Source organism: Oncorhynchus mykiss, chromosome 2 (assembly GCF_057628025.1).
Source record: "Oncorhynchus mykiss isolate SJ-2025 chromosome 2, ASM5762802v1, whole genome shotgun sequence".
In the NCBI taxonomy this organism is placed as follows: domain Eukaryota; kingdom Metazoa; phylum Chordata; class Actinopteri; order Salmoniformes; family Salmonidae; genus Oncorhynchus; species Oncorhynchus mykiss.
Genome location: NC_143023.1, coordinates 42,541,428 through 42,569,344, shown reverse-complemented (window position 1 = coordinate 42,569,344; position 27,917 = coordinate 42,541,428). Strand labels below are relative to the sequence as shown.

The window sequence follows — 27,917 nt, the reverse complement described above, 5'->3', positions numbered from 1 at the left end:
GTGTTATTAAGGAGGATTGAGAAAGGAACAGGCTTACCCAGAGCCCACAAATCAAATCGGCCTATATCATTTCTTTATCCAGTTCATATCATTTCTCAGAAAGCTAAATTGCATGTTCTTGTAATTTCGGAGATTTCATCTGCAATATGTTTCTTTAGAGCCATCCCAACTCGAATCTTAAATATTTCTGGTCTACTTTGTCCATTGCGTAATGCGGACACCGGACTTGTGGATATGGTTATTTAGCTAGTGGACGCCAAATTATCCATCTGGCGTTAGGACCCCGTGGTTGCGCGCAGGGACATTACCCGCTGCACTGTCCGGATGGGCACACTAAACACTCGTTACAATAAATCGTCTCGTAACCTGAAGTTGAAGGAGTCCCCCGGTCAGAAAGTGACGACCACAACATCAATTTGAAGAAGGGGGAGCACGTGGTTAAGTAAGTCTTATAAATATCGCTCTACAACCGGCCGCATGCTGTTGTGCCACTGGCAACATCAGCTCTGTGGACCGATTTTCAGCAAGAAGGGATGGAGGAACGCGTCCACGGTTTACCATTGTATTAAAAGGAATTATCTTTATAATTCAACGTACTTGCCATACTTTTGATTTTAAAAATCCCGCACTTTCTCCATTTATATTGACCCAACACATGCGTTATAACAACTTTAATAGGTTATAATCTCCTCGAGACGACACCTTGCGAGTACCAGGACGGGTTGATTTTTGCACTGTTGTATGTTATTCTGTCAAGAACCGCGATGCAACTGCTCAGCGAAGCCCATCTTGAGATAGAGAAATCAAAGACGGACTTGTGCTGAGCGCGGTACTGGCCACAGTTGGAAAGCTCGCAGCGCTCTGATGCGGTGGAGGTGTGCGCTAACCCACAGGCTACACGTCTGTTCTGTACAACTGGAGATAGCGAGCTAGCTGGTTGTAGTTTGTTTTACTTCAAGGTTTTTGTATTAAACTTTCATTGCCATTTGATGGCCACAATTTGGTATTTTTGTTTGGACAATTGTAACTTTACGCGCGTTTAGTATGCGTTTATTGTGAAGTGATTGGTAATATATATAGCCTACTGCTGCTGTCTGCTCCCCGTATAACGGATTTTACAGATTATTTCCCTTCCATGGTTGTTAAATGGATTTCCAGGTACATTTTGAAATACTGTGCTGAAACTGGGATCACAAAACTACCACGTTTCCCAATATTTAGGCTACAAGTAGTTAAGTGTGTAGGCCTATATTTAGTGGTAAAAAAAATACAATATTTTGGCTTTTTTTCATGTTTATATTGCCATTCTGTTATATCTAAATTCCCTTTCCAAGGCCGCTTTATCGTTTTTTGTCAAGATTTCAAGACGCTGCTGTAGTCTACTTTTAGAGTTCACAATGAACTACTGCGTTTTAAGTCTTCTCCTGACCTTGGATTTAGCCACTGTGGCCGTCAGTTTGTCTACATGCAGTACACTGGACATGGATCAGTTTATGAAAAAGCGCATAGAAGCCATCCGGGGACAGATACTGAGCAAGCTGAAGCTCACGAGCCCCCCGGAGACATACCCCAAACCCGAGGAGGTGTCGCGGGATATCATCGCCATCTATAACAGCACGAGGGACCTGTTGCAGGAGAAAGCCAACGAACGGGCAGCAACGTGTGAGCGCCAACGAAGCGAGGAGGAGTACTATGCAAAAGAGGTTCACAAAATCGACATGCAACCCCCCTACCCCTCTGAGAGTAAGTTTGTGTGCGCGTCTGAATACGTGCCAGAGCGCCTGCGCACATGTGTAATGGTTATGGTTAAACGCCTAATTTAAAAGGTCCAATAATCGGTAATTACCCACTGGGCGCAGAAGTCAGTTCAATGTATAGTTTTGATCTACATTTGGTAGTTGTCAACTAAAGTGAAATCAACAAAACATGTCACTGGATTTAGGTTAAAAGTTGGATGACTGCAGTTTTCCACTGAGTTTTTGGGTTGAAATGACGTGGAGACGTTTTTGCCCAGTGGGTAGTATTATCTGCAAAGTATTCAAAAATCGCCATTCCCTTTATGTATGTCATCATGTGTGTTTGTGGAAACTATATAAACTATTCCTGGCACTGATGCATCCAGACAGGTAAAACAACGATGATGCGGGCATGTGCTGCTAGAGCGATCATCGAAAAAAGTTGCGTGAAAAATGGTGTGTGTGTGTTTTTGTGTGACCTACACTCCCAAATTGGATTAATAGGGGTCTGGGACTGTTAACCCTGGGCTCCCAGAGTCACTGCAATTACCTACTTTAAAGTTGTTTTTACCCCCTCACTGCTTTCAAGTACTAAACCACTGTGTTAATAACTACATTTTTACATAGTCATTCATATTTTCAAAGTTATGGTTGTCTAAACACAATAATACTATTAAACACTGCTATTGTGCCATTTATTCTGTAATATATTTTTCTCCTCCAGATCAAATGTGAGTACACGGCATGGCGGAAAAATTAATTAGGAAATATTTTATATGCCCCAAAGTATATTTTGCATTAAATATTATCCTTGGCCCTGCCTGTTGTATAAATACCCGAAATATGAATAGATCAGGCAATGTGCCAAGCGCAGTCAGGAAGGCATTTATAGGGTATAAATAATCCTGAGTCAACATCCAGAGAAAAAAAAGACAGATTATTTATTTTATTTTTATCCTTTTTGCTTTTCACTTCTGACACTGCTTCACTCTAGCTCCTGGGAGGAAAGATGACAGAGAGAGACGTGAGAGAGGGAGAGGGAGTCAAACCACCAGTTGTTAGTCCCATAGTGCACAGCCAAAGACGATACAGGTGGCTCTTTTTTTTAACAGTTGACTGTGTGTGTCATCCAGTGTCAAAGTGTGAATGTCCTTGCCAGCTAATAATGCACACAAACACACAAGGGTGTCAACCTTATTTGGTAGGGTGCCAGGAAGTCCTCAGAGGCAGCACTGCGGGGCACCACGACACTAACTCGAACTAAAAGGGGCGGAGGATGGGCTGTGGAGGGGAGGAGTCGGCCAGAGCAGGGGGAGATGGGTGGGGTTTGGGGAGGGCGTAGTGGGGTCAGAAAGAGAAGCCTGACATGGCCCACAGTGCACAATTTAAACCAGCAAGCTGGCATTGTACATATAATACTGAATGCTACCCTGGGCTCTGCTCTGCCACTTGCTCCATGGAAAATTCCAGCTGGATACCCACTGTTGCTGGGCTGTGGAGTGGTTGGTAGTAAGATAACCTATCCTTCCCCCATCCCAATCTCGTCCTCTCTCTTTCTCATCTCCCCACTAATTTTTGCCCCTCATTGATACTCGTTGGCCCCCAATTAAACTCCTCCCATGTTTGCCTTCTCTCACCCCCACCTGCCCTTTCCCAATCTCGTATGTGTGTGCATTCTGCATGCATTACCTGTGTGTGCTTTCTGCGTCTTTTTCAATCTTGTCACCTAGGCTATGTCATGGGACAGTCTCTCATGATGCTGCATTAGTCTCGTTCATAATGGACTGTACACGCTGATACAACATTGGCCTGTTAGCATTCCCTCATTGCCCTATACATAAATGCTTGTTTAGCATAGCCCTGCCTACTCTCTAAGTTATTGTATGTCTCCAGTGTGTTATAGCTCTCCTGTGGACTAAAGGCTTCCAGGAACACAGTGACCCTTGTGTGTGTGTGTGTCTGTCTGTTGGGGGATAGTTGTGCCATTCCCTTTACTGTGGCACATGGTTTGTGTATTACACTACGCTATCTTTATGATTTGTGTATGTATGTTTAAACTATATGTGTTGCTTGCTTTTATAAAATGGGATTTAGATGATGTCATGTACACAGCATCGTTCAAAGGCAGGGGTTAAACTAATAGCCTTGTAATTTAGCAGCACATTCATTGACTTGTCTTTCATGTAAAAACCTTTATCGACTATGATAATAGTTGGAGAGGAGAAAGCATTATAGCCTAGACTTAGAAAGGTGGCATTGTGAGAGTAGCATCACCTATGCGGTCTTGTCCTTGTGATAAGACAGGAATGCTGGTTGGTTGATATTTAGCAGTGGAGGGCAATGTGCAAATTGTCATACTTGAGTAAAAGTAAAGATACCTTAATAGAAAATAACTCAATTGAAAGTCACCCAGTAAAATACTACTTGAGTAAAAGGGATTAGGAGGACACATTTCAGTTGAATGCATTCAGTTGTACAACTAACTAGGTATCCCCTTTCCCTAAAAGTATTTGGTTTTAAGTATACTTAAGTATCAAAAGTAAATGTAATGGGTATATTTTTCAAACTATCAAAATGAAAGTAAAACTATAAATAATTTAAAATCCTTTATTTTAAGCAAACCAGTCGGCACCGTTTTCTTTCCTTTTTTTTTGTGGGATTTACGAATAGCCAAGGGTACACTCCAACACTCAGGCATAATTTACAAACAAAGCATTTGTTCTTAGTGAATCCGCCAGATCAGAGGCAGTAGGGAGGATAAATGTGTGCATTTGACCATTTTCCAGTCCTGATAAGCATTCAAAATGTAATGAGTACTTTTGGGTTTCAGGGAAAATGTATGGAGTAAAAAATACATTATTTTCTTTAGGAATGTAGTGAAATAAAACTAGTCATAGCCCCCAAAAAACTTTGAAGTATTTTTTACTTAAGTACTTTACACCACAGAAATAAGTAACAACTTTACAATGCAAACTGTTACAGCTATACTTGAATATAGAACATTCTACTCATTATATACTGAACAAAAATATAAACACAACATGCAACAATTTCAACGATGTTACTGAGTTACAGTAATATGAGTACATATGAGGAAATCAGTCAATTGAAATACAGTGCCTTGCGAAAGTATTCGGCCCCCTTGAACTTTGCGACCTTTTGCCACATTTCAGGCTTCAAACATAAAGATATAAAACTGTATTTTTTGTGAAGAATCAACAACAAGTGGGACACAATCATGAAGTGGAACGACATTTATTGGATATTTCAAACCTTTTTAACAAATCAAAAACTGAAAAATTGGGCGTGCAAAATTATTCAGCCCCCTTAAGTTAATACTTTGTAGCGCCACCTTTTGCTGCGATTACAGCTGTAAGTCGCTTGGGGTATGTCTCTATCAGTTTTGCACATCGAGAGACTGACATTTTGTCCCATTCCTCCTTGCAAAACAGCTCGAGCTCAGTGAGGTTGGATGGAGTGCATTTGTGAACAGCAGTTTTCAGTTCTTTCCACAGATTCTCGATTGGATTCAGGTCTGGACTTTGACTTGGCCATTCTAACACCTGGATATGTTTATTTTTGAACCATTCCATTGTAGATTTTGCTTTATGTTTTGGATCATTGTCTTGTTGAAAGACAAATCTCCATCCCAGTCTCAGGTCTTTTGCAGACTCCATCAGGTTTTCTTCCAGAATGGTCCTGTATTTGGCTCCATCCATCTTCCCATCAATTTTAACCATTTTCCCTGTCCCTGCTGAAGAAAAGCAGGCCCAAACCATGATGCTGCCACCACCATGTTTGACAGTGGGGATGGTGTGTTCAGCTGTGTTGCTTTTACGCCAAACATAACGTTTTGCATTGTTGCCAAAAAGTTCAATTTTGGTTTCATCTGACCAGAGCACCTTCTTCCACATGTTTGGTGTGTCTCCCAGGTGGCTTGTGGCAAACTTTAACCGACACTTTTTATGGATATCTTTAAGAAATGGCTTTCTTCTTGCCACTCTTCCATAAAGGCCAGATTTGTGCAATATTTGTGCAATTGTTGTCCTATGGACAGAGTCTCCCACCTCAGCTGTAGATCTCTGCAGTTCATCCAGAGTGATCATGGGCCTCTTGGCTGCATCTCTGATCAGTCTTCTCCTTGTATGAGCTGAAAGTTTAGAGGGACGGCCAGGTCTTGGTAGATTTGCAGTGGTCTGATACTCCTTCCATTTCAATATTATCGCTTGCACAGTGCTCCTTGGGATGTTTAAAGCTTGGGAAATCTTTTTGTATCCAAATCCGGCTTTAAACTTCTTCACAACAGTATCTCGGACCTGCCTGGTGTGTTCCTTGTTCTTCATGATGCTCTCTGCGCTTTTAACGGACCTCTGAGACTATCACAGTGCAGGTGCATTTATACGGAGACTTGATTACACACAGGTGGATTTTATTTATCATCATTAGTCATTTAGGTCAACATTGGATCATTCAGAGATCCTCACTGAACTTCTGGAGAGAGTTTGCTGCACCGAAAGTAAAGGGGCTGAATAATTTTGCACGCCCAATTTTTCAGTTTTTGATTTGTTAAAAAAGTTTGAAATATCCAATAAATGTCGTTTCACTTCATGATTGTGTCCCACTTGTTGTTGATTCTTCACAAAAAAAATACAGTTTTATATCTTTATGTTTGAAGCCTGAAATGTGGCAAAAGGTCGCAAAGTTCAAGGGGGCCGAATACTTTCGCAAGGCACTGTATATTCATTAGGTCCTAATCTATGGATTTCACATGACTTGGGCATGGGCACAGCCACCCACTGGGGAGCCAGGCCCAGCCTATCAGAATTATTACAGAAAAAGGGCTTTATTACAGACATTAATGGGCTGGCCTGGTTACACGTGGTCTGCGGTTGTGAGGCCGGTTGGACGTACTGCCAAATACTCTAAAATGACATTGGAGGTGGCTTATGGTAGAGAAATTAACATGACATTCTCTGGAAACGGCTCTGGTGAGCATTCCTGTAGTCAGGATGCCAATTGCACCCTCCCTCAAAACACAAAACATTTGTGTTATTGTGTTGTGTGACAAAAATTTACATTTTAGAGCGGCCTTTTATTGTCCCCAATAAAATAATATTTTATTTCAGCTCATGAAACATGGGAACAACACTTTACATGTTGTATTTATATTTTTGTTCAATATAGAAGTGTTATCCTCGTTCAGAGCAGCCTACTACTCCCATCATTTTAGTCATATCACTGGGAGTGTTTGTATAAAACTATGTATAGCATGTCTAAAGCATTCACATTAATGTTAACTTTGGAAATGTACATTGTAGAATAGAAGCGTACATAGTGTCGTAAATTGGACTACACTATCTAAACTACACTCAATGCATTAGACATTGATATATTTTACTTGCAGCAAATCACTTGACGTATTTCCAATTTAGAGACGTTGGGCAAACATTTCCGTGTTTTAACAGAAGTCAGCTGTTAAGGAGCTAACACAGTGAGTGGGAAGCATCTACCTGTTGTACCAATGTAAATAGAGACCGCATGTTGTTTCTGCCTTTATCTAGTAATGACAATTCGATGGAGCACTAATTACCTCGCCTTTCGATAACACATTACACTTCGAACAGGTTCTGAACATTAAACTTTACATGGTTGAAATGAAAGGCATTATGGCAAGTTTGAATCACTTTAGATTTGGAGTGCTTCGGTGCTGTTTGCTCATAAAGCCTCCTTTTTGTACGCTGTAGTTTAGTATAGTTAAGTAACACTTTGTTTGTGCTGTAACAGCTCTACTAAGGTAAATTAATTGAACATGAATGTGATAGAACAATGTCCATGTTGCTAATCTGTGGCAAGCTATGATGCTGATTAATAAAACCAACAAAATAAAACCAATCTAGAATCAACAGGACCCTGAACAGCTTCTACCCCCAAGCCATAAGACTGCTAAATAGTAAGTTAACCAATAGCTACCTGGACTATCTGCATTGACCCTTTTTCCACCAACTCTTTTGACTCATCACATACGCTTCTGCTACTGTTTTATTATCTATCCTGTTGTCTTTATCACTACCTACTTTATATGTACAGTGCATTCGGAAAGTATTCAGACCCCCTTTTCCCACGTTTTATTAGGTTACAGCCTTATTCTAAAATGTATTGAATAGTTTTTTTCCCCCCTCATCAATCTACACACAATACCCCATATTGACGAAGTGAAAACAGGTGCATTTTTGTTGTTGTTGTAAATGTACTAAAAATAAACAAATACCTTATTTACGTAAGTATTCAGACCCTTTGCTATGAGACTATTGAGCTCAGGTGCATACTTGATGTTTCTACAACTTGATTGGAGTCCACCTGTGCTAAATTCAATTGAATGGACATGACTTGGAAAGGCACACACCTGTCTATTTAAGGTCCCATAGTTGAAAGTGCATGTCAGAGCAAAAACCAAGGCCCGAAGGAATTGTCTGTAGAGCTCCGAGACAGGGTTGTGTTGAGGCACAATCCTGCATTTTCTGCTGTATTAAACTTCCCCAAGAACATAGTGGCCTACATCATTCTAAAATGGAAGAAGTTTGGAACCAGACTCCCCTAGAGCTGTCCGCCCGGCCAAACTGAGCAATCGAGGGAGAAGGGCTTAGTCAGGGAGGTGACCAAGAACCCGATGGTCACTCTGACAGAGTTCTTCTGCTCTGTGGAGATGGGAGAACCTTCCAGAAGGACAGACATCTCTGCCGCGTTCCACCAATCAGGCCTTTATGGTAGAGTGGCCAGGCGTAAGCCACTCCTCAGTAAAAGGCACATGACAGCCTGACACATGACAGTTTTCCAAAAGCCACCTGAAGGACTCTCAGATCATGAGAAACAAGATTCTCTGGTCTGATGAAACCAAAATAGAACTCTTTGGCCTGAATGCCAAGCATCATGTCCGGGGGAAACCTGGCACCATACCTACGGTGAAGCATGGTGGTGGCAGCACCCTGCTGTGGAGATGTTTTTCAGCTAAAGGGACTGCTAGACTAGTCAGGATCAAGAGTAAGCTGAACGGAGCAAAATACAGAGAGATCCTTGATGAAATCCTGCTCCAGAGCACTCAGGACCTCAGACTGGGGCGAAGGTTCACCTTCCAACAGGACAACAACCCTAAGCACACAGCCAAGACAACACAGAAGTGGCTTTGGGACAAGTCTCTGAATGTCCTTGAGTGGCCCAGCCAGAACCCGGACTTGAACCCGATCGAACATCTCTGGAGAGATCTGAAAATAGCTGTGCAGCGATGCTCCCCATCCAACCTGACAGAGCTTGAGAGGATCTGCAGAGAAGAATGTGAGAAACTCCCCAAATACAGGTGTGCCAAGTTTGTAGCATCATACCCAAGAAGACTCGAGGCAGTAATCTCTGCCAAAGGTGCTTCAACAAAGTATTGTTTTTACTGTTTTTGCTCTGTCATTATGAGATATTGTGTGTAGATTGATGAGTGGGGAAAAAAAACAATTTAAGCAATTTTCAAATAATTCTGTAACATAATAAAAGCATTTCACTTAGTCTACACCTGTTGTCTGCAAAGCATATGAGAAATACAATTTAATTCAATTTTTATTTGTTACTTTGCTTTTGTGCAGTTTTTTGTTCTTCATAATATAACTCTCCTAAGGTGAGCTAGCTAGCCTAGCACTGTGTAGAGACATTCTTCTGGTGAGAGTTTGCAGAGGGTCACTATAAAAGAAAAGCTCAGTGTGTATGTGTCAAGTGTTTTAGTTACAGAATGACTTCTAATTCAGCTTTTTAAACTGTCTGCAGGAAGGATGTGTCACGTGTATTATGGGAAGCAGAGAGTGTCAGACTTACATAGGACTTAAAGACAAGTGCACATTTATGAATAGCACTGCTTGTATTAAGATTTAATGGTGTGTATTGTGTACATGCATGTGTGTGTGTCCGCCCGTGTTAGTGTTACATGTGTGCTTGCGTGCATTCAAGCATGTACAATAACAGTCAAAAGTTTGGACACACCTACTCATTCAAGGGTTTTTCTTTATTTGTATCTTCTGTATACCACCCCTACCCTGTCACAACACAACTGATTGGCTTAAACACATTAAGAAGGAAAGAAATTCCATAAATTAAGTTTTAACAAGTCACACAAGTCACACCTGTTAATTTAAATACATTCCAGGTGACTATCTCTTGAATCTGGTTGAGAGAATGCCAAGAGTGTGTCATCAAGGCAAAGGGTGGCTGGTTTGAAGAGTCTAAAATATAAAATATATTTTGATTTGTTTAACACTTGTTTGGTTACTACATGATTCCATATGTGTTATTTCATAGTTTTGATGTCTTCACTATTTTTTCTACAATGTAGAAAATTGTAAAAATAAAGAATGAGTAGGTGTGTCCAAACTTCTTACTGGTACTGTATGTGCTTGTGTTCTTGTCTGTGTGTGTGCAGTATGGATGTGTGCCTGTCTGGTATGCTAAAGGTCCAATGCAGTTGTTTTTATCTCATTATCAAATCACGTTTGGGTAACAAGATTGGTTTAAATTCAAATGGTCCAAAATAAACAAAAATAGCTTCTTAGCAAAGAGCAATTTCTCAAGCAAGATTTTCTCTAGGACTGTCTGGGAGTGGTCTGAGTGGGGAGGGTGGAAAACAAGCTGTTATTGACAGAGAGGTTTGGAACTCTCTTTCTTATTGGTCTATTAACTCATTTAACGCCTGGTGATGTCACCAGGCAGGTCAAAACTCCATCCCACCAAAACAGGCTGACATTTCAGGCGGTCTTTTGAACAGCTCTTACACTAAAAGAGCGTTATCATCATTTGCACTTTTTCACAGTATTATTCCCTCATAGTAAAGAAATACGAAGGACAGGCATATCTAGTTTTTGACTGCATTGGGCCTTTTCTATAATATCAGCATCTTTGTTAGTTTGTGTTTGACTGCTGGTGTTTGTGTGTTCGAATGTGTTAGCTCAGTGTGTTGAGCCTGGTGTGGCTCGACGTGTGTGATGGATTGTGTTTAGTTAGGCAAGAGTGTTCACTTAAACTATCTCCCCTGAACTTCTGTAAATACCATTGGTCTTGTGGCGCATGTGTCCGTTTGTGCGTTCGTGCGTGTGTTGCTGCTTCGCGAGGAGAGGGCTGTACAAACAGCCAAACAGGAAGACAAACACACTGTGGAGAGCGGGCCCGTTTGAACTATTTGTGGGCGAGACAAAGCCTCACGCTGTGTTTGCCACTATTATTAGCTGCAGCTGACTTTCACCAAGCTGTTTCAAGGGAGAGTGATTTTCCTGGGTTTGGTGCCACTGTACCTCAAGCAATTGCACATCAGTCTTGAAGGGATACTGTCCGAAAGCAACTACTATAGTCGATGTGTTTCCCCTGTATCCCTGTTTCAGGTATATGGCTGTGATAGGTAATCCTGTCTATGTTGTTGCTGTGTCATGGAGCTGAGTTCTATCATAATGAAACTGTGTTTGATATGTAATCATAATGCCATGTAGCTTTGGTGTTGTGTGGTTCTTTGACTGAGGTATCTGCAGTAGGTCTTTGTCGGTGTCAGTTTCTCTGCTGTTGTGCACCCTGTTGATGTCTCATTTGTGTTTTTCGAGAGGGAGAGGGAGAAGGAGAAGGAGAGAGGGACAGAGAGCCAGGAGGTATCAGCATCGGCAGCGCTGTGGGATTGTTGTTGAGAATGGGGCTCGATCCTCCGCTAAACTTACGCAAGACCTGGACGCTGCTGCCATTTGAACTGGAGGACAACCGTGGCCAAGCAGCATTGCATAACCGAGGGAAAGATTTTAAAAAAGAAAAAAAAGAACCGGAGAAAGAGTACGCAAAAGAATAACAACTGTTTCTCCGACTTTTGGTATTGTTTACAACCATGGGACAGGTTCCCGTGTAAGATGATACTCTAACATGAGTAATAGACGGGAGTGAGAGCTAGTGCTGCTGTTAGTGGAGGGCAGTTTAGTGAATGTGTCCTGCGGAGAGGCACGTTTTATGGGACTGTTGAATGTGTGATTGCGGTTCGTAATGTTACGCAATCATCGAGCAGAGTATGGTGTATTGCAGTGTGTGTCATAGTGTTCCGAAGGTTTATGTATTCAGCGATTAATGAGGTGAGGTATTCTCCCACTGAGTTTGGACCAGGCCACTGCTACCCAGCATGCATGCACACCCTCGCTCTCTTGCTCGCCCTCTCTTGCTCTCTTTTGCTCTCGCTCGCTCTCTCTCTCTCTCATACACACACACATTTAAACACAAACACACACACACCGCCATGAGGTATCTCTCTCTCCTTCCCTCTTTCTCTATATATCTCTCTTCCACTATCTCTCCTCATCTTTCTCCATCGCTGCTCTGTTATGCTGCTGCCTAGTTTGCTTGTTTTCTGGTTGCCATACAGCAACAGTGGAGAGGGACCATGTGTCTGACTGGTGGCTGAAGCCCAAAAGCCCCTCTCATCTGAGTCTCTCTCCTCTCTCTCTCTCTCTCTCTCTCTCTCTCTCTCTCTCTCTGTGTTTCTGTGTATGTGTGTATATACATTTCTGTGTGTGTGTTGGTCTGTTGCTGGGAAAGAGGCCTTTGGAGACTGACAGGCCTTCGTGGAAGGGGCTTCAAAGCACCGGGTATTTTTAGTTCCCAGGGATTATGTGCAGAGTTGTTTTCAATTTGCTATTGGCAGGTGAGTGGCTGGGTGGAGGCGTCTGCAGGGAACGAGACAGGCGGGAGCTCTCTTCCGTCTCACATTCCCTCTCTCTCTCTCTCTCTCTCTCTCTCTCACACTTTCTGTCGTCTTTTTTCCCCCTTTACTCTCACTCTCCCCCCACTCTGTCCTCTGTGATCTCCTGTCTGTCTGTCCCTGTTTCCTTCTCGACTTCTCTCTCTATCGCTGTCTCGTTGTTCTCTTATTCCATCTGTCAAGTTTGACTTTCTCAGCCAGTCGACTTTACCTCTCCTCTCACCTTTCCTCGACCTCTCCGTGACCTTTTCTTGACAAATATTTCTCTCCGTTGTCATTGCTCATGCCTTTAAAAAAAAAAATGTTATCCTTAGATGGTCGTCTTGATTCCACACAGGATCTGTCTCTCCCTCTCTCTCCCGCTCACCTTTGCATTCCTCCCTTCTATCTTCGCTCTCTCCTCTCCACGTCTCCTCGTCTCAAAAAAGGTTTTATTTGTCACATGCTTGGTAAACAGCAGGTGAGGACTAACAGTGAAATGGTTACTCACGGGCCCTTCCCAACAATGCAAAGAGAAAAATATAGAATAATTAATAACACAAGGAATAAATACACAATGAGTAACAACAACTTGGCTATATACACTGGGCACCAGTACCGAAGGGGTACAAGGTAATTGCGGTAGATACAAGGCATTCGGAAAGTATTTAGACCACTTCCCTTTTTACACATTTTGTTACAATACTGCCTTATTCTAAAATTGATTAAATAAAACATTTTCCTCATCAATCTATACACAATAGCCCATAATGACAAAGCAAAAAACAGGTTTTTAGATAATGTTTCAACCAAGCCATGAGGAATTGTCCGTTGAGCTCCAAGACAGGATTGTGTCGAGGCACAGATCTGAGGAAGAGTACCAAAAAATGTCTGCAGTATTGAAGGTCCCCAAGAACAAAGTAGCCTCCATCATTCTTAAATGGAAGAAGTTTGGAACCACCAGGACTCTTCCTAGAGCTGACCACCCAGCCAAACTGACCAATCGGGGGTGATGGGTCTTGGTCAGGGAGGTGACCAAGAACCCGATGGTCACTCTGACAGAGCTCCAGAGTTCCTCTGCGGAAGCCACTCCTCAATAAAAGGTACATTACAGCCCGCTTGGAGTTGCCAAAAGGCATCTAATGGAATCTCAGACCATGAGAAACAAGAATCTCTGGTCTGATGAAACCAAGATTGAACTCTTTGGCCTGAATGCCAAGCGTCATGTCTGGAGGAAATCTGGCTCCATTCCCACGATGAAGTATGGTTGTGGCAGCATCATGCTGTGGGGATGTTTTTCAGTGGCAGGGACTGGGAGACTAGTCATGATCGAGGGAAAGATGGACGGAGCACAGAGAGATCTGTGATGAAAACCTGCTCCTGAGCGTTTAGGACCTCAGACTGGGGTGAAGGTTCACCTTCCTACTGGATAACGACAGGAGTGGCTTCGGGACAAGTCACTGAATGTTCTTGAGTGGCCCAGCCAGAGCCCAGACTTGAACCTGATCGAACATCTCTGGGGAGACCTAAAAATAGCATTTCAGTGGCACTCCCCATCCAACCTGACACAGGTATAGAGGATCTGCAGAGAAAAATGGGAGAAACTCCACAAATACAGGTGTGCCAAGCTTGTAGCGTCATATCCAAGAAGGCTGTAATTGCTTTCAAAGGTGCTTCAACAAAGTACTGAGTAAAGGGTCTGAATACTTATGTACATGTGATATTTCAGTTTTTTCTTTGTAATACATTTTGGGTATTGTGTGTAGATTGATGAGGGGAAAAAACTATTTAATCCCTTTTAGAAAAAGGCTGTAACGGAACAACATTTTCAAAAAGTCAAGTGCTCTGAATACTTTCTGAATGAACTGTATGTACATATCGGTAGGGATAAAATGACTAGGCAACAGGATAGATCATGAACAGTAACAGCAGCAGCGTATTTGATGAGTCAAGAGTTAGTGCAAAGAGGGTCAAATGCAGATACTGTAGATAATGCAAATGCAGATACTCTATGCTGACTTTTTTTTTTTTTTTACAAGGAGCACGTGTGCGCCTAAGTGGAAGAATGTAGGCGGACACAAAGAACTGTTGGAGCACAATGATAAATATTTAAGGCAATTTTTTTTTTAATTATAGGTCGCACAGAAAAATGTTTGGGCACATATATGAGTAAATGGTCGCACTGTAAAGTCCTGAGATAGTCCGGGTAGCTATTTGGTTAACTATTTAGTAGTCTTATGGCTACTCCTGGTAGAAGCTGTTCAGTGTCCTGTTGGTTCCCGACATGGTGCATCGGTACCACTTGCCGGTCCAGTGTGTGTGTGTGAGAGAGCAGGCTGTCTGTCCATAGAGTAAGCCTGGGGAATCTGAGAGCATGTCTTAAAGAAGTAGTAGGTCAAATCATTTCCCCTTCGGTCTGTCCCGGTATCTCGGCCCTGCAAACCAATATTTGGTCTCAATTTCCATTTTCAAATGGTGAAAATGACTCTGAGGTAGCAAACAGTTGCATCCAGTAATTTTACAAAGTAATAAATCAGACTTTTGGGAAATTTGAAAAAACATTTTGATATTTTCCTGGTAATTCATGGCTTGTAGGACCATTCCAACAATAAAGAAAATGAATGTCTCCTCGTAAAATATATACCACTTAATGTCATATTTTATTAAAGCCACATGTTATGCCATAAAGGTCTCCAGGCAACTCAAATGTTTTAATATTACACAAAACACCCTATAATATCCCTGTGTGTGACTGTGTGTGTGTGACTGTGTTTGCATGCACCATGCCAATTTATCTGCAAAAACACTTGCTGGTGTTGTTTTGAAATCCTAATAGCCTGTGCTAGTATCACAGGTTTTTATTGAAACCACAGTTTTTAGCCTGGTCCCAGATCTGCTTGTGCTGTATAGCTAACTTCTGGTTGTTGTCATGCTAAATGTTTGGCATGACAATGATCATTGGCAAGACAGCCTACACAGATCTGGGACCAGGCAAGTTTTCTCCAGAGCAGAACCTTGTGAGTTAGGTATTTTTAACTTTTGTAGGCACTCTTCAGCTGTTTCTCAATGATTTGCACTGTTTATTATCAGGCAGTGAAGGCAGGAAAAATCAAGTTGTCTTCAGTTAAGGAGACGAAAGAGCTTGTTGAATGAGATTTTAACATTGTGTATAGATCCTAAGTAAAAACTGTGCAGACATTTTTATTGGCTGACCATTAGCAAAAGGAGTCAAAGTCAAGTGCTGCTGGAGCTATGGGCTCAGCCGAAACCAGCACAGACCAACTCCAACTGAAACAGTTCGGCCTTAAATAGTTTTTTCCTTTCTCGAAGGTCAAATGTTTGCCCACTTCAGGTGTTTCACTGACCTGTGCCAAGCACCATAAAGGCTCTTTCATGTAAAAATAAAATAAATCAACCTCTCCTTTAATGTCGCTCTGTAATGTAGAAGCCAGACACAGTTTGAAACATCACCATTTGACAAACAGTCTGCATTTAAGGGCAGTTTTAGTGTCATTACAGTATAAACTGAGAGAGTTTTGGCAACACACACACACACACACCACGGTGTACTGTATAAAACCTGCATGTGTACTGTATAAAACCTGCATGTCTGGAGTGCATTAAAAGATAAAGATGATGCTGGCTGCAGTTCTGGAACCGCTCTGGGGACAGGAAGCAAGGGGGTGGAGCCAGGGTGCAGGAAGTGTGTGTAGGGTCAGTGACAGTGTGAGGAGTGAAGGACCCTGGGAGGGGTTGCATTGGTTGGCACAGGTCCCTGTGACTCTGCTGTTTAGATAACTGCACAGCAGACATTGAGCAGTTCACAGACGGAAAGATGCATATTTAATGTAAATCCCCCAGGATAAACGCAAGTCAACATATTTTCTTTGCATTATTTGAGGTCTGACAACGCTGCATCTTTTTTTTTGTTAATTTGACCAGTTGTCGTTTTCTGCAAGTAAATGATCTAAATGACAATATTTTGGGGGGGAATTTGGGAGAAATGTTGTCAGTAGTTTATAGAATAAAACAGAAATGTTAATTTTATTGGACCCCCGCGACCCCTCTGCCGACGCCAGAGTTTGGGAACCACTTCTCTATAAGACTCTTCTTGTGAGGAGAGTATATTAATGCCCTTGATTTTGGAATGAGATGTTCGGTGAGCAGGTATATACAGTGCCTTCGGAAAGTATTCAGACCCCTTGACTTTTTCCACATTTTATTAGTTTATAGCCTTATTCTAAAATGTATTGAATTGTTTTTTTCCCACTCATCAATCTACATACAATACCTCATAATGACAAAGCAAAAACTGTTTTTTAGAAGAAAATACAAAAATAATAATATTACATTTACATAAGTATTCAGACCCTTTGCTCAGTACTTGAATCACCTTTGGCAGCAAATACAGCCTCGAGTCTTCTTGGGTATGACGCTACAAGCTTGGCACACCTGTATTTGGGAGTTTTTCCCCATTCTTCTCTGCAGATATTCTCAAGCTTTGTCAGGTTGGATGGGGAGCGTTGCTGCACAGCTATTTTCAGGTCTCTCCAGAGATGTTCTATCTGGGTCAAGTCCGGGCTCTGTTTGTCCACTCAAGGACATTCAGAGACGAAGCCACTCCTGCGTTGTCTTGTCTGTGTGCTTAGGGTCGTTGTCCTGTTGGAAGGTGAACCTTCACCCCAGTCTGAGGTCCTGAGCACTCTGGAGAAGGTTTTCATCAAGGATCGCTCTGTACTTTGCGTCGGTATCTTTGCCTCAATCCGAACTAGTCTCCCAGTCGTTGACGCTGAAACACACCCCCACAGCATGATGCCTCCACCATCATGCTTCACTGTAGGAAGGTTTCCTCCAGACATGACGTTTGGAATTCAGGATCAAGAGTTGAATCTTGGTTTCATCAGACCATATAAACTTGATTCTCATGGTCTGAGAGTCTATACGGTGCCTTTTGGCAAACTCCAAGTGGGCTGTCATGTGCCATTTACTGAGGAGTGGTTTCCGTGTGGCCACTCTACCATAAAGGCCTAATTGGTGGAGTGCTACAGAGATGGTTGTCCTTCTGGAAGGTTCTTCCATCTCCACAGAGGAACTCTAGAGCTCTGTCAGAGTGGCCATCGGGTTCTTTGTCACCTCCCTGACCACGGTCCTTCTCCCCCGATTGCTCAGTTTGGCCAGGTGGCTCTAGGAAGGGTCTTGGTGGTTAGAAACTTCTTCCATTTAAGAATGATGGAGGCCACTGTGTTTTTGGGGACCTTCAATGCTGCAGACATTTTTTGGTACCCTTCCCCAGATCTGTACCTCGACACAATCCTGTCTCTGAGCTCTACGGACAATTCCTTCTTCTACTGTTTTCGCTTTGTCATTATGGGCTATTGTGTGTAGATTGCTGATTATTTGTTATTTATTTAATCCATTTTAGAATAATGCCAAACATAACAAAATGAGGGGGAAAGTCAAAGGGTCTGAATATTTTCCGGCACTGTATGTTTCCGAAGGTTGTTATGAATAAATGTTATAAGCTGATGTTTGAAGTATCCCAGGACACGTTTCTTCCTCCCCGCGCAGGAAGAAAATCATGGTGTGTTATTATGAAACAGTGTGATCCCTGAAAGATAAGCCCAGTTTTTTTCCTCCCTCGGTTGCTTGAATGTGACTTGCCACATAACTGATTTGCCCGATTGAAAAATGTGATAAGAAGTATAACTATGTACTTGTTTATTTTTGAAAAGTCCATGACAATCATTGCTTGCCTTCTGAATATCCATGGGGGCAGGATAGTATTTTTTTTCTCCCAGCAGCACATGCCCGACTATTTTGTCATTGGCCTGTAATGTCATGGAAGTGATGAGTAATGAAGGGAATGATTAGAGGGATAAAGGGGGCTGTCTATTCACAGTGTGTGACAGTGACATCAGGCTCCCCTCTGGGAGGAAAGGGGGAAGAAGGGAGGCCTTGGTCTGCTTAATGAAAGTATAGTGCAGCCCCTCTAACCAACCCCCTCATCCCCTCCCAATGAGCCCGCGCTTGGTGTGTTCCGTTCCGTGTGTGACATCACCACTGCCTCCTCGCGTCTCAATTCCCTGAATGAGCCCGGGTGCAGTGCACACAGACAGACCACAGCGGCGCCAGTTGTGGTGGATCATTTTGGTGTCATGTTCGTATAAATCAGTGTTACCGTGGTCTGACTCGGCTTGAGGGACGATGTATTACTGTATTGTGTGTGTCTGCTTGACTGTTTATGTTTTGTTGAGTAAAATGACCTATTGTGCAGTAGTTGTGTGTGTGAGAGAGCATTCCATGTGTATATAACGGATATACAGTAGCTTTGTGTGTGTGTGTGCTTGCGTGTGTTTGGTTTAGTTTATTACGATCCCCATTAGCTACTGTATATGCAGCAGCTACTCTTCCTGGGGTCCACATAAAAAGTACAAATACGTAACGAAGTACAGAACAGTTATGGACAAGATACATTAAATTATACCTTTTTTTTATTAAATAAGAGTTATATAGGAAAGACAGGTGGAGACAACAAAAAATACTATTTACACACAATTCATATATACATATTCATATTCTTATATACAGTACAGTTAAATGACATCTTTAGAAAGAGGAGTCGCTGTGGTGCACAGTGCATTTTTTATCCGTTTTTTAAAGCTAAACTTGCGTTTTGCTTAAGTAACATCTGGTGGAAGAGCATTCCACGATGACATGGCTCTATACATAACTGAGCAATGCATTAAATCTGTTTTTGGTTTGGGTACCATGAGGAAACACGTTGTGGCGTGTCTGGTGGGGTATGTATGTCTGTTTTGAAGTGTATGCAAATAGATTGTATGTGTGCGAATGGATATCCAGACCTGTACATTAGGCGAGTGTGTGTTCATTGTGGTTAGTCCAGCTGCACTATTTCCTGTGCCCTCGGTCAATGCGGCCAGTGTTGTGTTAAGCACAGCGGCCTCATTCATGAGGCAGTGCTGCTGTGTAGAAGTTACACACGGCCTTATGCTGGCCCATTGGGACTTGGAAGTGTGACTTTCTCTGTTGACGGATGGGAAGGAAGCGAGTAAGAGCGTAGTTAGTCTTGGCTCATCTGACTCTCTGGTCACACAGAGAAGGGTTAGTGTTGGCGCGCCCAGACCATTGGTCACTGGCGCAACACACAAGAGCGAGAGAAAAAAGATTGATAGACTGATAAAAAAAAAAGACAGGAACTGCTCTGAAACATGACGCTGGGACGGGTATTTGGTAGGTGCCTGTGAGAGACCTGAGTGGGTATCTCACTGAGAAGGTCAAAGGTCACATTAGACACAGTCACCTCACCCATGCTCCCTCTGACACAAGAGCATTATCACAGCTTTGTGTTTAACACGCATACAAACCGCACACACACGCAAGCTATTATAATTCAACTAATTGTTGAGTAAAATAAATTGTCTTTTGTCTGTAGTTGTCCATTTAGGTCTGGCTCCAAGTACAACTAACTGCTTAGCAGTTTCTCTCCCCCTTCTCTCCCTCCTGTCTTGATGGTCGTTGCGGTTGTATACTCTCTTTAAACAATCCATGGTGGCTGGCTAATCCTGGGCTTCTGCCTAACGCTGCAGCCATCAATTTAAGGCTCCGGGTCTCCTAATACACCGTGGTGTAGGGAACTGTCAAACACACACCACCGCACACATGGTTCCCAGCATTACGCGTGTTGCGTTACTTTGTGCGCCCAAGCACGGCTGTCAGGCGCAACACTACACACAGGGTTGTCAATGTTAAGTGTGTCACCCGGTTCCACTGTATAAGCTTCTGTCAAACACACGCTTCCACCACACATGGTTTTGAGTTGTGTGTGTGAGTGTTACAGTACTACTGTGCAGATGCCGTATCAGATAGTTACACAGAGCTACACACATGTTCGGGAGTATTCAGTGAGTGTTACCATAGTACCGGGTTCCTATAGGAACCATATGAACTGCAGCATTACCCCCAAGTGACCCTTTCGAGAGACAGGGAGATGTGTGTGCCGTAACATTGCAAGAGAGCGAATGGCATCAATTCTAATCTGGCGTGAGACATTTTGATAACTGCTGTGGTTTCTCATAGAGGAACTGTGATAATTTGACCGTTCTTTGAAGTAGCAAAGATTAGAGTGATTGTCATTTTGCCTTTTTATGACCTCTCAGCTTCACATAGTGAGTGAATAAACTGGGGAAGAGTAAAAGTGGGGAGGAAATTCCACCCTGTCAGCCATTACATTTGGATTGGTCTTGTCTTTACACACACACAATCGTCAGTCGTGTTGCTAAACTCCGTCCTCCTTCCTGTGTTTCAGATGTCATCTCTCCCACGCACTACAACCCATACTACAGACGGCTCACCTTCGACGTGACCTCCATGGAGAAGAATGCCTCTAACCTGGTCAAGGCTGAGCTACGCGTCTTCCGCCTCCAGAACACCAAGGCCCGCGTGTCTGAACAGAGGATTGAGCTGTACCAGGTAAATCTCCCTTCTGTCCATCTCTAACCAGGTTTCCATCCAACTTTTTTTTTTATTTATTTATTTTTAAATAAATGTTAACCCCCTTTTTTCTCTTCAATTTCGATCTTGTCTCATCGCTGCAACTACCCAACGGGCTCGGGAGGCAAAGGTCCAGTCATGCGTCCTCCGAAACGTCACCCGCCAAACCACACTTCTTAACACCCGCCCTCTTAACCTGGAAACCATACGCACCAATGAGTCGGAGGAAACTCCGTTCAACTGACATCTGAAGTCAGCCTGCAGGCGCCCGGCCCACCACAAGCAGTCGCTAGAGCGCAATGAGCCAAGTAAAGCCCCCCTCCCGGCCAAACCCTCCCTTAACCCGTACGACGCTGTGCGTCGCCTTATGGGACTCCCGATCACGGCCGGTTGTGATACAGCCTGGGTTAGAACCTAAGTCTGTAGTGACGCCACTCCAACCTTTTTATGCGACTGAAGTACTGTACATGTTGGATAAAAAATGTACCGACAAGCCTGATGGAAACAGAACATTTGTCGGTAAGCATCTTTTTGTGTCAGTATAATTAATTATGCGAGAAATGTCGGTGGAAACGATTTTATTCACCAATATTGATATAATAACCATCATATCGAAGTAAAGTTGGAGTCACGCATGTTGTGTGGTACTCCCACTACGACTTGTCCCAGAAAGCATGCAGCTTATTAGGTTACGGATTAAATAAATGAAGATGAACTTCACAGGTTGGCGAAGGTGCAATGTGATGACCTTAATATGCTCCTTTCCAATAAATATCGAGGGTCTTATTTTGGTGACATGATCATCGATGCTTGGCGTTTGACAAATAAACATAAACTCTTTTGTCCATAATAATCTCATCGTGTAGGCTATATGCCTAACCGCAGTGTATCTGCGAGCTGCTGGCTAGAGCGCAGGTGTCAATACCAGAGTGGGCACACTCGCTATGTAACGCAACATCTTTTGTGAGAAAACCATCAGTAGAGTTGAAAATGCATTGGAGACCCATTTAACGTTTTTATTCGGTACTATGTGCACCATGTCATCACGCACAGCTATTTTTATGAAAATCTTTAGCCAATTGGATGAAAACCTAGTTGATGAACCACTCTGAGCTGCATCTAGTGTCATTTCCACTGAAGGACAAAACAGACAGTGCCAGCGAATGGTTAAAAGCAGTGAGTGGCCATCTTATCACCTCTGACCACAGAACAACAGCTGTCATTTTCTGTTCATTTCCCGATGATTCTACATGTTCAATCGCCACCGTTCATCGACACTCAGCAGGTGATTTACTGTGCACAGCTGATGTACGGGATGGTGTGTATTTTTCTTTATCCTTTACTCAACCACTCCATACTATATACATACAGTGTCTCTATTAGCACAGTTGACATAGCATGAATGACAATATGGTGGTATTCCACAAAGATACTATTGCGTGCACACACACACACACACACACACACACACATTATGGAGCTCAGCGTGGGCCTGTTAGAAATGTGTGAGTCAGTAGTGTCGGGAGCCGGGCGGCTCTTGGATCAGTCCAGCGTTATTTGTGCGTCGACAGAGAGGAGTATGGAATGCAGAGCGGTGATTTAGACCCCGGTGCTGAGTCTCCAAAGGGCTGCTCTACCGGCCCAGCCAGCCCAGTGTCTCCTGCCTCCACACGGTGTAGGACCGTCGGCACTAGCCCATTCCCAGGCCGTGGTGGTGTTTATGTCCAGTCAGCGGAATGGCCTAAACACAGCTCAACATGAAGGATTTTCTCACGCGAACACAGGCGGTTGAAAGCGTGTTTGGGAGGACGGATGGAAAGTTTCTCCAAGGAGATCAACTGACAACCTTCAGTAATACATTCAGATACAGAGTGAAATTGAGCCTATCATAATTATGTATTTTTCAGAGATACAGTGATACTATACATTAACTACTAGGAAGGTTCTCTCTTTGCCATGACTGTTGAGGAGTGATCGGGCCCTGAGATGGTTCACTCGCCAGGGCCTAGTGAAGACTAACCAGGGCCTAGAGGAAAGATCGCTAGGGCCTAGATATGTTGAAGTAAGTGACCATCCAGGTCGATGGGCCCCCCATGTCTGTCTCTCATCTCAAGGGTTTGTAAGCAATTGGCCACAGTCTCTGTAGGCTTACTTTTCAGAGATTTTGACTGGTCTCAACTTCATTTTTCTCTCGCTCTGCCTCTCTCTCTCTCCCTCCCTCTCTCGCTTCTCTCGTCAGGCTTCCCTGTAGCAGCAGTAGATCTCAGTGGCATAGCAGACAGTGGTGAAGTAGAGGAGCAGTGTTTTTCACATTAAGGAGAGCATGGCCAACAAAAATACATGGTTATGAAGGACAGCAGAATAACAACGCTCTGTCCGGCATCTGTTTCCGGCCCAGCTCGGCTCCTCCTAGACCTGCTCAATCGATCAGGGAGAGAGCAGTCTGGAAGACAGGGGGGACCAACCAGGAGCGACTTCTGGGACTTGCCAGAATTTTCCTCCAGGTTGTTCTCATACATAGGACCTGTGTTGTGCGCTTGATGTGTTTCCACAGATTTTAAGTCACAAGGACCTGGCTTCCCCGACGCAGCGCTACATCGACAGCAAGGTGGTGCGCACGCGCATGGAGGGGGAGTGGCTGTCTTTTGATGTGACAGAGGCAGTCAGTGAATGGTTGCTTCACAGAGGTAGGACGCAGAGGTTTTGACCTCCTATACTACAGCTGAGTCACTGATCAGACAGTTCATGGTGCTGAAATCTCATTGGCCTGTTGTGTATGAACAATCCTGTATATTTTTCCCCCCAGACAGAAACAGTGGATTCAAGATCAGCTTGCACTGTCCGTGCTGCACGTTTGTTCCCTCAAACAACTACATCATCCCCAATAAGAGTGAGGAGCTGGAAACCCGCTTTGCAGGTATGTATTGGACAGTATATGTGTGTTACTCTACAGGTATACAGATGCTATCTTAATTTGACCAGTTTCTCACAGCAGGAAAAGGAAATGCAGCAACAGGAAATGTGAATTATTATGGACAGTTTTGAAGGGGTTGATACATTTTTCATTTGGGAAAATCAAGTCCGACATTTTTAAGTGGAAATTACAAACTTTAGAAGCCTTTTTTAACCCTCCTGCTGCACAGGAAAATTATCTGCGACAACAGAGTGATCAAATAAAGATATCTGCATATTGATAAATAAGTACATCGTATTTGACTTTTATTCATATGTAGATAACTGACATGAATAGTTATGCAACAATGTGTTTGGCAAGTGTAAATAAGAAGTCCAGTAAGTAGCAGATATGTAGTTTGTGTGATTCACTGGTACAGATCATTTTGGTTGCATCCCAAGTGGCACACCAAGTCACTATATAGTGCACTACTTTTGACCAGAGCCCTATGGGTCCTACACAGATGGTCTATCTTAATTTGATCACTCTGTTGTCACAGAGAATATTCCTGTACAGCAGGAAATGCAAATTGTAGTGTATTCAAGTTTTTTTTTTTATGTGTCATTTCCACTTTAAAATGTCACACTTGATTTCACCTAACTTGATTTGACATTGTATGAACATGATGAATATTGATGATATGTATGTGTGTGATTGACAGGTATAGATGACAGCTTCCACCACAGCGGAGACCTGAAGGTGTATAGGAAACGGCGCCACAGCGCCCAGGCTCCACACCTGCTCATGATGCTGCTGCCCTCCTACCGCCTGGAGTCCCAGCACAAGAGCCACCGCTCCAAACGAGCCCTGGACGCTGCCTTCTGCTCCAGGTACTGACCCATACTGATCCCTACTGACCCCACTGATCCTCACATGACCTCAACACCACTCTGCTGTCGGGAACTCAACACACACATAAGCATGTGCGCATACACACACATACCTAATAGATACTTTACATACCTAGTAAATAGTTACCTTCTCTGTCAGCAGCTCACCCTCTCAGTGACACACACACACTTGGCAATTGTTCTTATTGCAGAACTCTCTCTGCTCACAGCTATGCATGTATTCACTCTCTTACACCCACACACACATACAAACACACACTTGTGGCTCCCACAGAATCGTATCCATCCTTCACTCCTAACTCTCTCTGTCTTCCTACACACAGAAACGTCCAGGATAACTGCTGCTTGCGGTCGCTCTATATCGACTTCAAGAAGGATCTGGGCTGGAGGTGGATCCACGAGCCCAAGGGTTACAACGCTAACTTCTGCGCCGGGGCCTGTCCCTATCTATGGAGCGCCGACACCCAGCATTCCAAGGTGAGAAGTCAAAGGTTAAATAATCCACAGTTTAGAGCCAGCAGAGGTCAGAGTGGTAGTGTAGAGCAGTGGTGAGAGTAGCAGTGTGGCATAGCGATCATTGTGGCAGTGGAGTTATTCTGTAGATCGTCTCATTCCTCTTTTTTGTTTTTTCTTAGTTTCAAGCAGCACTGGTCAAAGACCATTGCCTTTGTCAACATCAAGCCTCATACTTGACCTCTGTGTGTGTGATTCTTCGCTTCAGGTGCTAGGTCTGTACAACACCATCAACCCGGAGGCGTCAGCATCGCCCTGCTGTGTGTCTCAGGATCTGGAACCTCTCACCATCCTCTACTACATCGGCAAGACCCCCAAGATAGAGCAGCTCTCCAACATGATCGTCAAGTCCTGCAAGTGCAGCTAGGAACTGTTACAAGGCAACACACATGTGCATACACACACATTCATACACACGTGCATATTCAGTCACACACACACACACTTGGATACACACAAATTCAGTCACACACACATGCGTACACACGTGTATGCACCCACCCACACCTACACACACATGTACACACACACACACATAAATACACATACTGTACATATACACACATTCATCCACAAACACATACTGTACTCACAGTCAGTCACACGATCACTCTCCTGCACTATAGTAAAGACATATTTGATCTCCTACAAGCACAAATGGAAAAGGTGCTGAGCAGATCTAGGTACAGAAAACATGTCTCCCGAAACAACCATACACACACACACACACACACACGCACGTGCACACACACACACACACAGCTGTGGCTTTTGTACAGGCGTGCCTGTGTTTTTGTGTTTAGAAAGGCCCTGTTAACATGCCTCACCTCACACACTTGTCACACAAAGACGCAAGAGTACAGCAAACACTGGAAAAAAGTATACGTGTCTATATGTGAAATAATACGTCTGAGAAACAAAGACGACCGACCCCGGTTTCAACACTCAAAGCAAGCCATCTTCTTGATTTTCTTTGTCTCGTTTTGCATCCTTTTGAACCTATTGTAATTTTATATTTTGTTTTGATTTTTGATAATTGTGTTGCCTATTTAAAATCCAGTGTTTTATGGTTAGCACCCAAATTGTTTTCAAACTCTCTCGAGAAGAGGTGGATGAATCCACTCCCCATTGTCAGTTGACTAATATGTTATAACATAGTAATGTTATAATCTCGTCCCATATGCTGTTTATATGTGCTGTAACAGCCACGTAAAGGCAGAAAGAGGCTAGGAGCCTGTAAGAGGGAGACTGCAAGAGAGAGACAGAATGAAAGAAAATAAGCACACCTAGTATGCCTACCTTTTCAACAGAGACTCATCCTCACACAGGCATATTCATTTAAAAAAAGCACACACCCATCCCAGACCCTGCAGCAGGCAACATATTCAGACTGCTGGAATGAACAGTTCTGACATTTTGATAAAAATAAAAAAAAGTGTCCCAAAGTACTGTTGAGCTCTGTTTACCTTGTGCATTGAATCTTGAATGCTTTAGGGAGCCCAACAGTGATTCCATCAACTACACAAGGTAGGTCATCATAAACACACATTTAAGATTTCTGTGGATATGTTGGATTGTTCTTATTGGAACAGGGTTGTCCTTGTCTATATGATGCAGTGGTATGGGAATGGGGAGGTATAGTAGTTGGGGAGGTATAGTAGTGTTGTAGTGATAATTAGAGAGAAGGGATACAATAGGTGAGAATGGACAGTAGATGGGACCTGGTTCAGAGATTCTCCATGAACCTTTGATACCATTCCATAAGGTCTGAGATTGCTTTAGGTCGGAGGTCAAAAGGTCATATTTACAGGTGTGCAGTAGTTGTTATGGACACCAGCGTTGTATCTGCTCATTTGCATCTGAAATACTTCGTCTCGCCCGCCTCCCTCAAAGTGTAAAGCCATTATTCAGTCATAGGTTTTTTGTCCTTTGTAGGAATAAAAATTGTTGGATACAAAGAATTGCACTGACGCTATTTTGATTCTGTTTTTTATTTTTTTATTAGTCGTTACTTCCCCCTTATTAAATGAGGAGTGTTGATGATGTGACTTAGAGCAGGAAGTGTAGGTGACACTACCCCGCCCCTAACTCCACCCACCTTTGGGCACCCGCGCCAGTGGACTTCCTGGAAAACCAGGAAGAGGAGCGAGGCACCAATATTGTCATGATAGAGCTATTATTTTTCGTTGTTGTTGTTTATAATAATTATGTTTTTGTTGTTGTTTGACCCACTATGATGTATTGTAACACATTATTGTTGTTGTACTCTAGTGGTAAATAAATTATTTAAATTACAAGGGAATAACACAATTCGCCTTCTTCTTTTTTCTGTTAATCTGTGTTAATCGAAGCGTGATTTTACGTACATATTATCAAAGCTTGATAGAGATATTGAGAGAGAAGTTTCAAAAACAGATTTGTTTTGACACTCCCATTGAGCAAAACAATAACATTATGATTTTCTTATCCTGCATGAGTGGGCTGTCATTTACATCTCCAACACCAGCACTGAATGCATCTCTCTCTAGTTCTTACTGTGAAAAGCTATGGAGGTAAGCTAGAATGGCACGTTGTTAGTACTCCATGAATATATATTTACAGTATTTGCCAGAATGTAATAACTC

General features: G+C 43.0%; 1 protein-coding gene across 3 annotated transcripts; it reads left to right on the top strand.

Annotated features, from left to right (window-relative positions):
• Positions 1-208: 208 nt before the first annotated feature.
• Positions 209-27,595, top strand: LOC110490140 (transforming growth factor beta-2 proprotein). Of its 3 annotated transcripts, none has more exons than XM_021563342.3 (7): positions 209-1,743; positions 20,792-20,955; positions 23,531-23,663; positions 23,783-23,893; positions 24,591-24,759; positions 25,104-25,257; positions 25,502-27,595. In XM_021563342.3, the coding sequence occupies exons 1-7, from the start codon at positions 1,398-1,400 to the stop codon at positions 25,658-25,660; spliced, it is 1,236 nt and encodes a 411-aa protein (XP_021419017.2). In that variant the 5' UTR covers positions 209-1,397; the 3' UTR covers positions 25,661-27,595. The 3 variants fall into 3 exon arrangements, with proteins under 3 accessions (XP_021419017.2, XP_090056268.1, XP_090056272.1); XM_090200142.1 differs by having other exon boundaries at positions 264-442; XM_090200146.1 differs by lacking the exon at positions 209-1,743 and having other exon boundaries at positions 20,792-21,495.
• The last annotated feature ends 322 nt before the right edge of the window (positions 27,596-27,917 follow it).

What these genes read in the sequence shown, in the direction of transcription:
- LOC110490140 (XM_021563342.3), top strand. Translation starts at nt 1,398, where the DNA reads ATGAACTACTGCGTTTTAAGTCTTCTCCTGACCTTGGATTTAGCCACT. An exon ending in ACCCCCCTACCCCTCTGAGA is followed by an intron (nt 1,744 to 20,791) that starts GTAAGTTTGTGT and finishes CCTGTGTTTCAG; the next exon opens with ATGTCATCTCTCCCACGCAC. An exon ending in GCTGGAAACCCGCTTTGCAG is followed by an intron (nt 23,894 to 24,590) that starts GTATGTATTGGA and finishes TGTGATTGACAG; the next exon opens with GTATAGATGACAGCTTCCAC.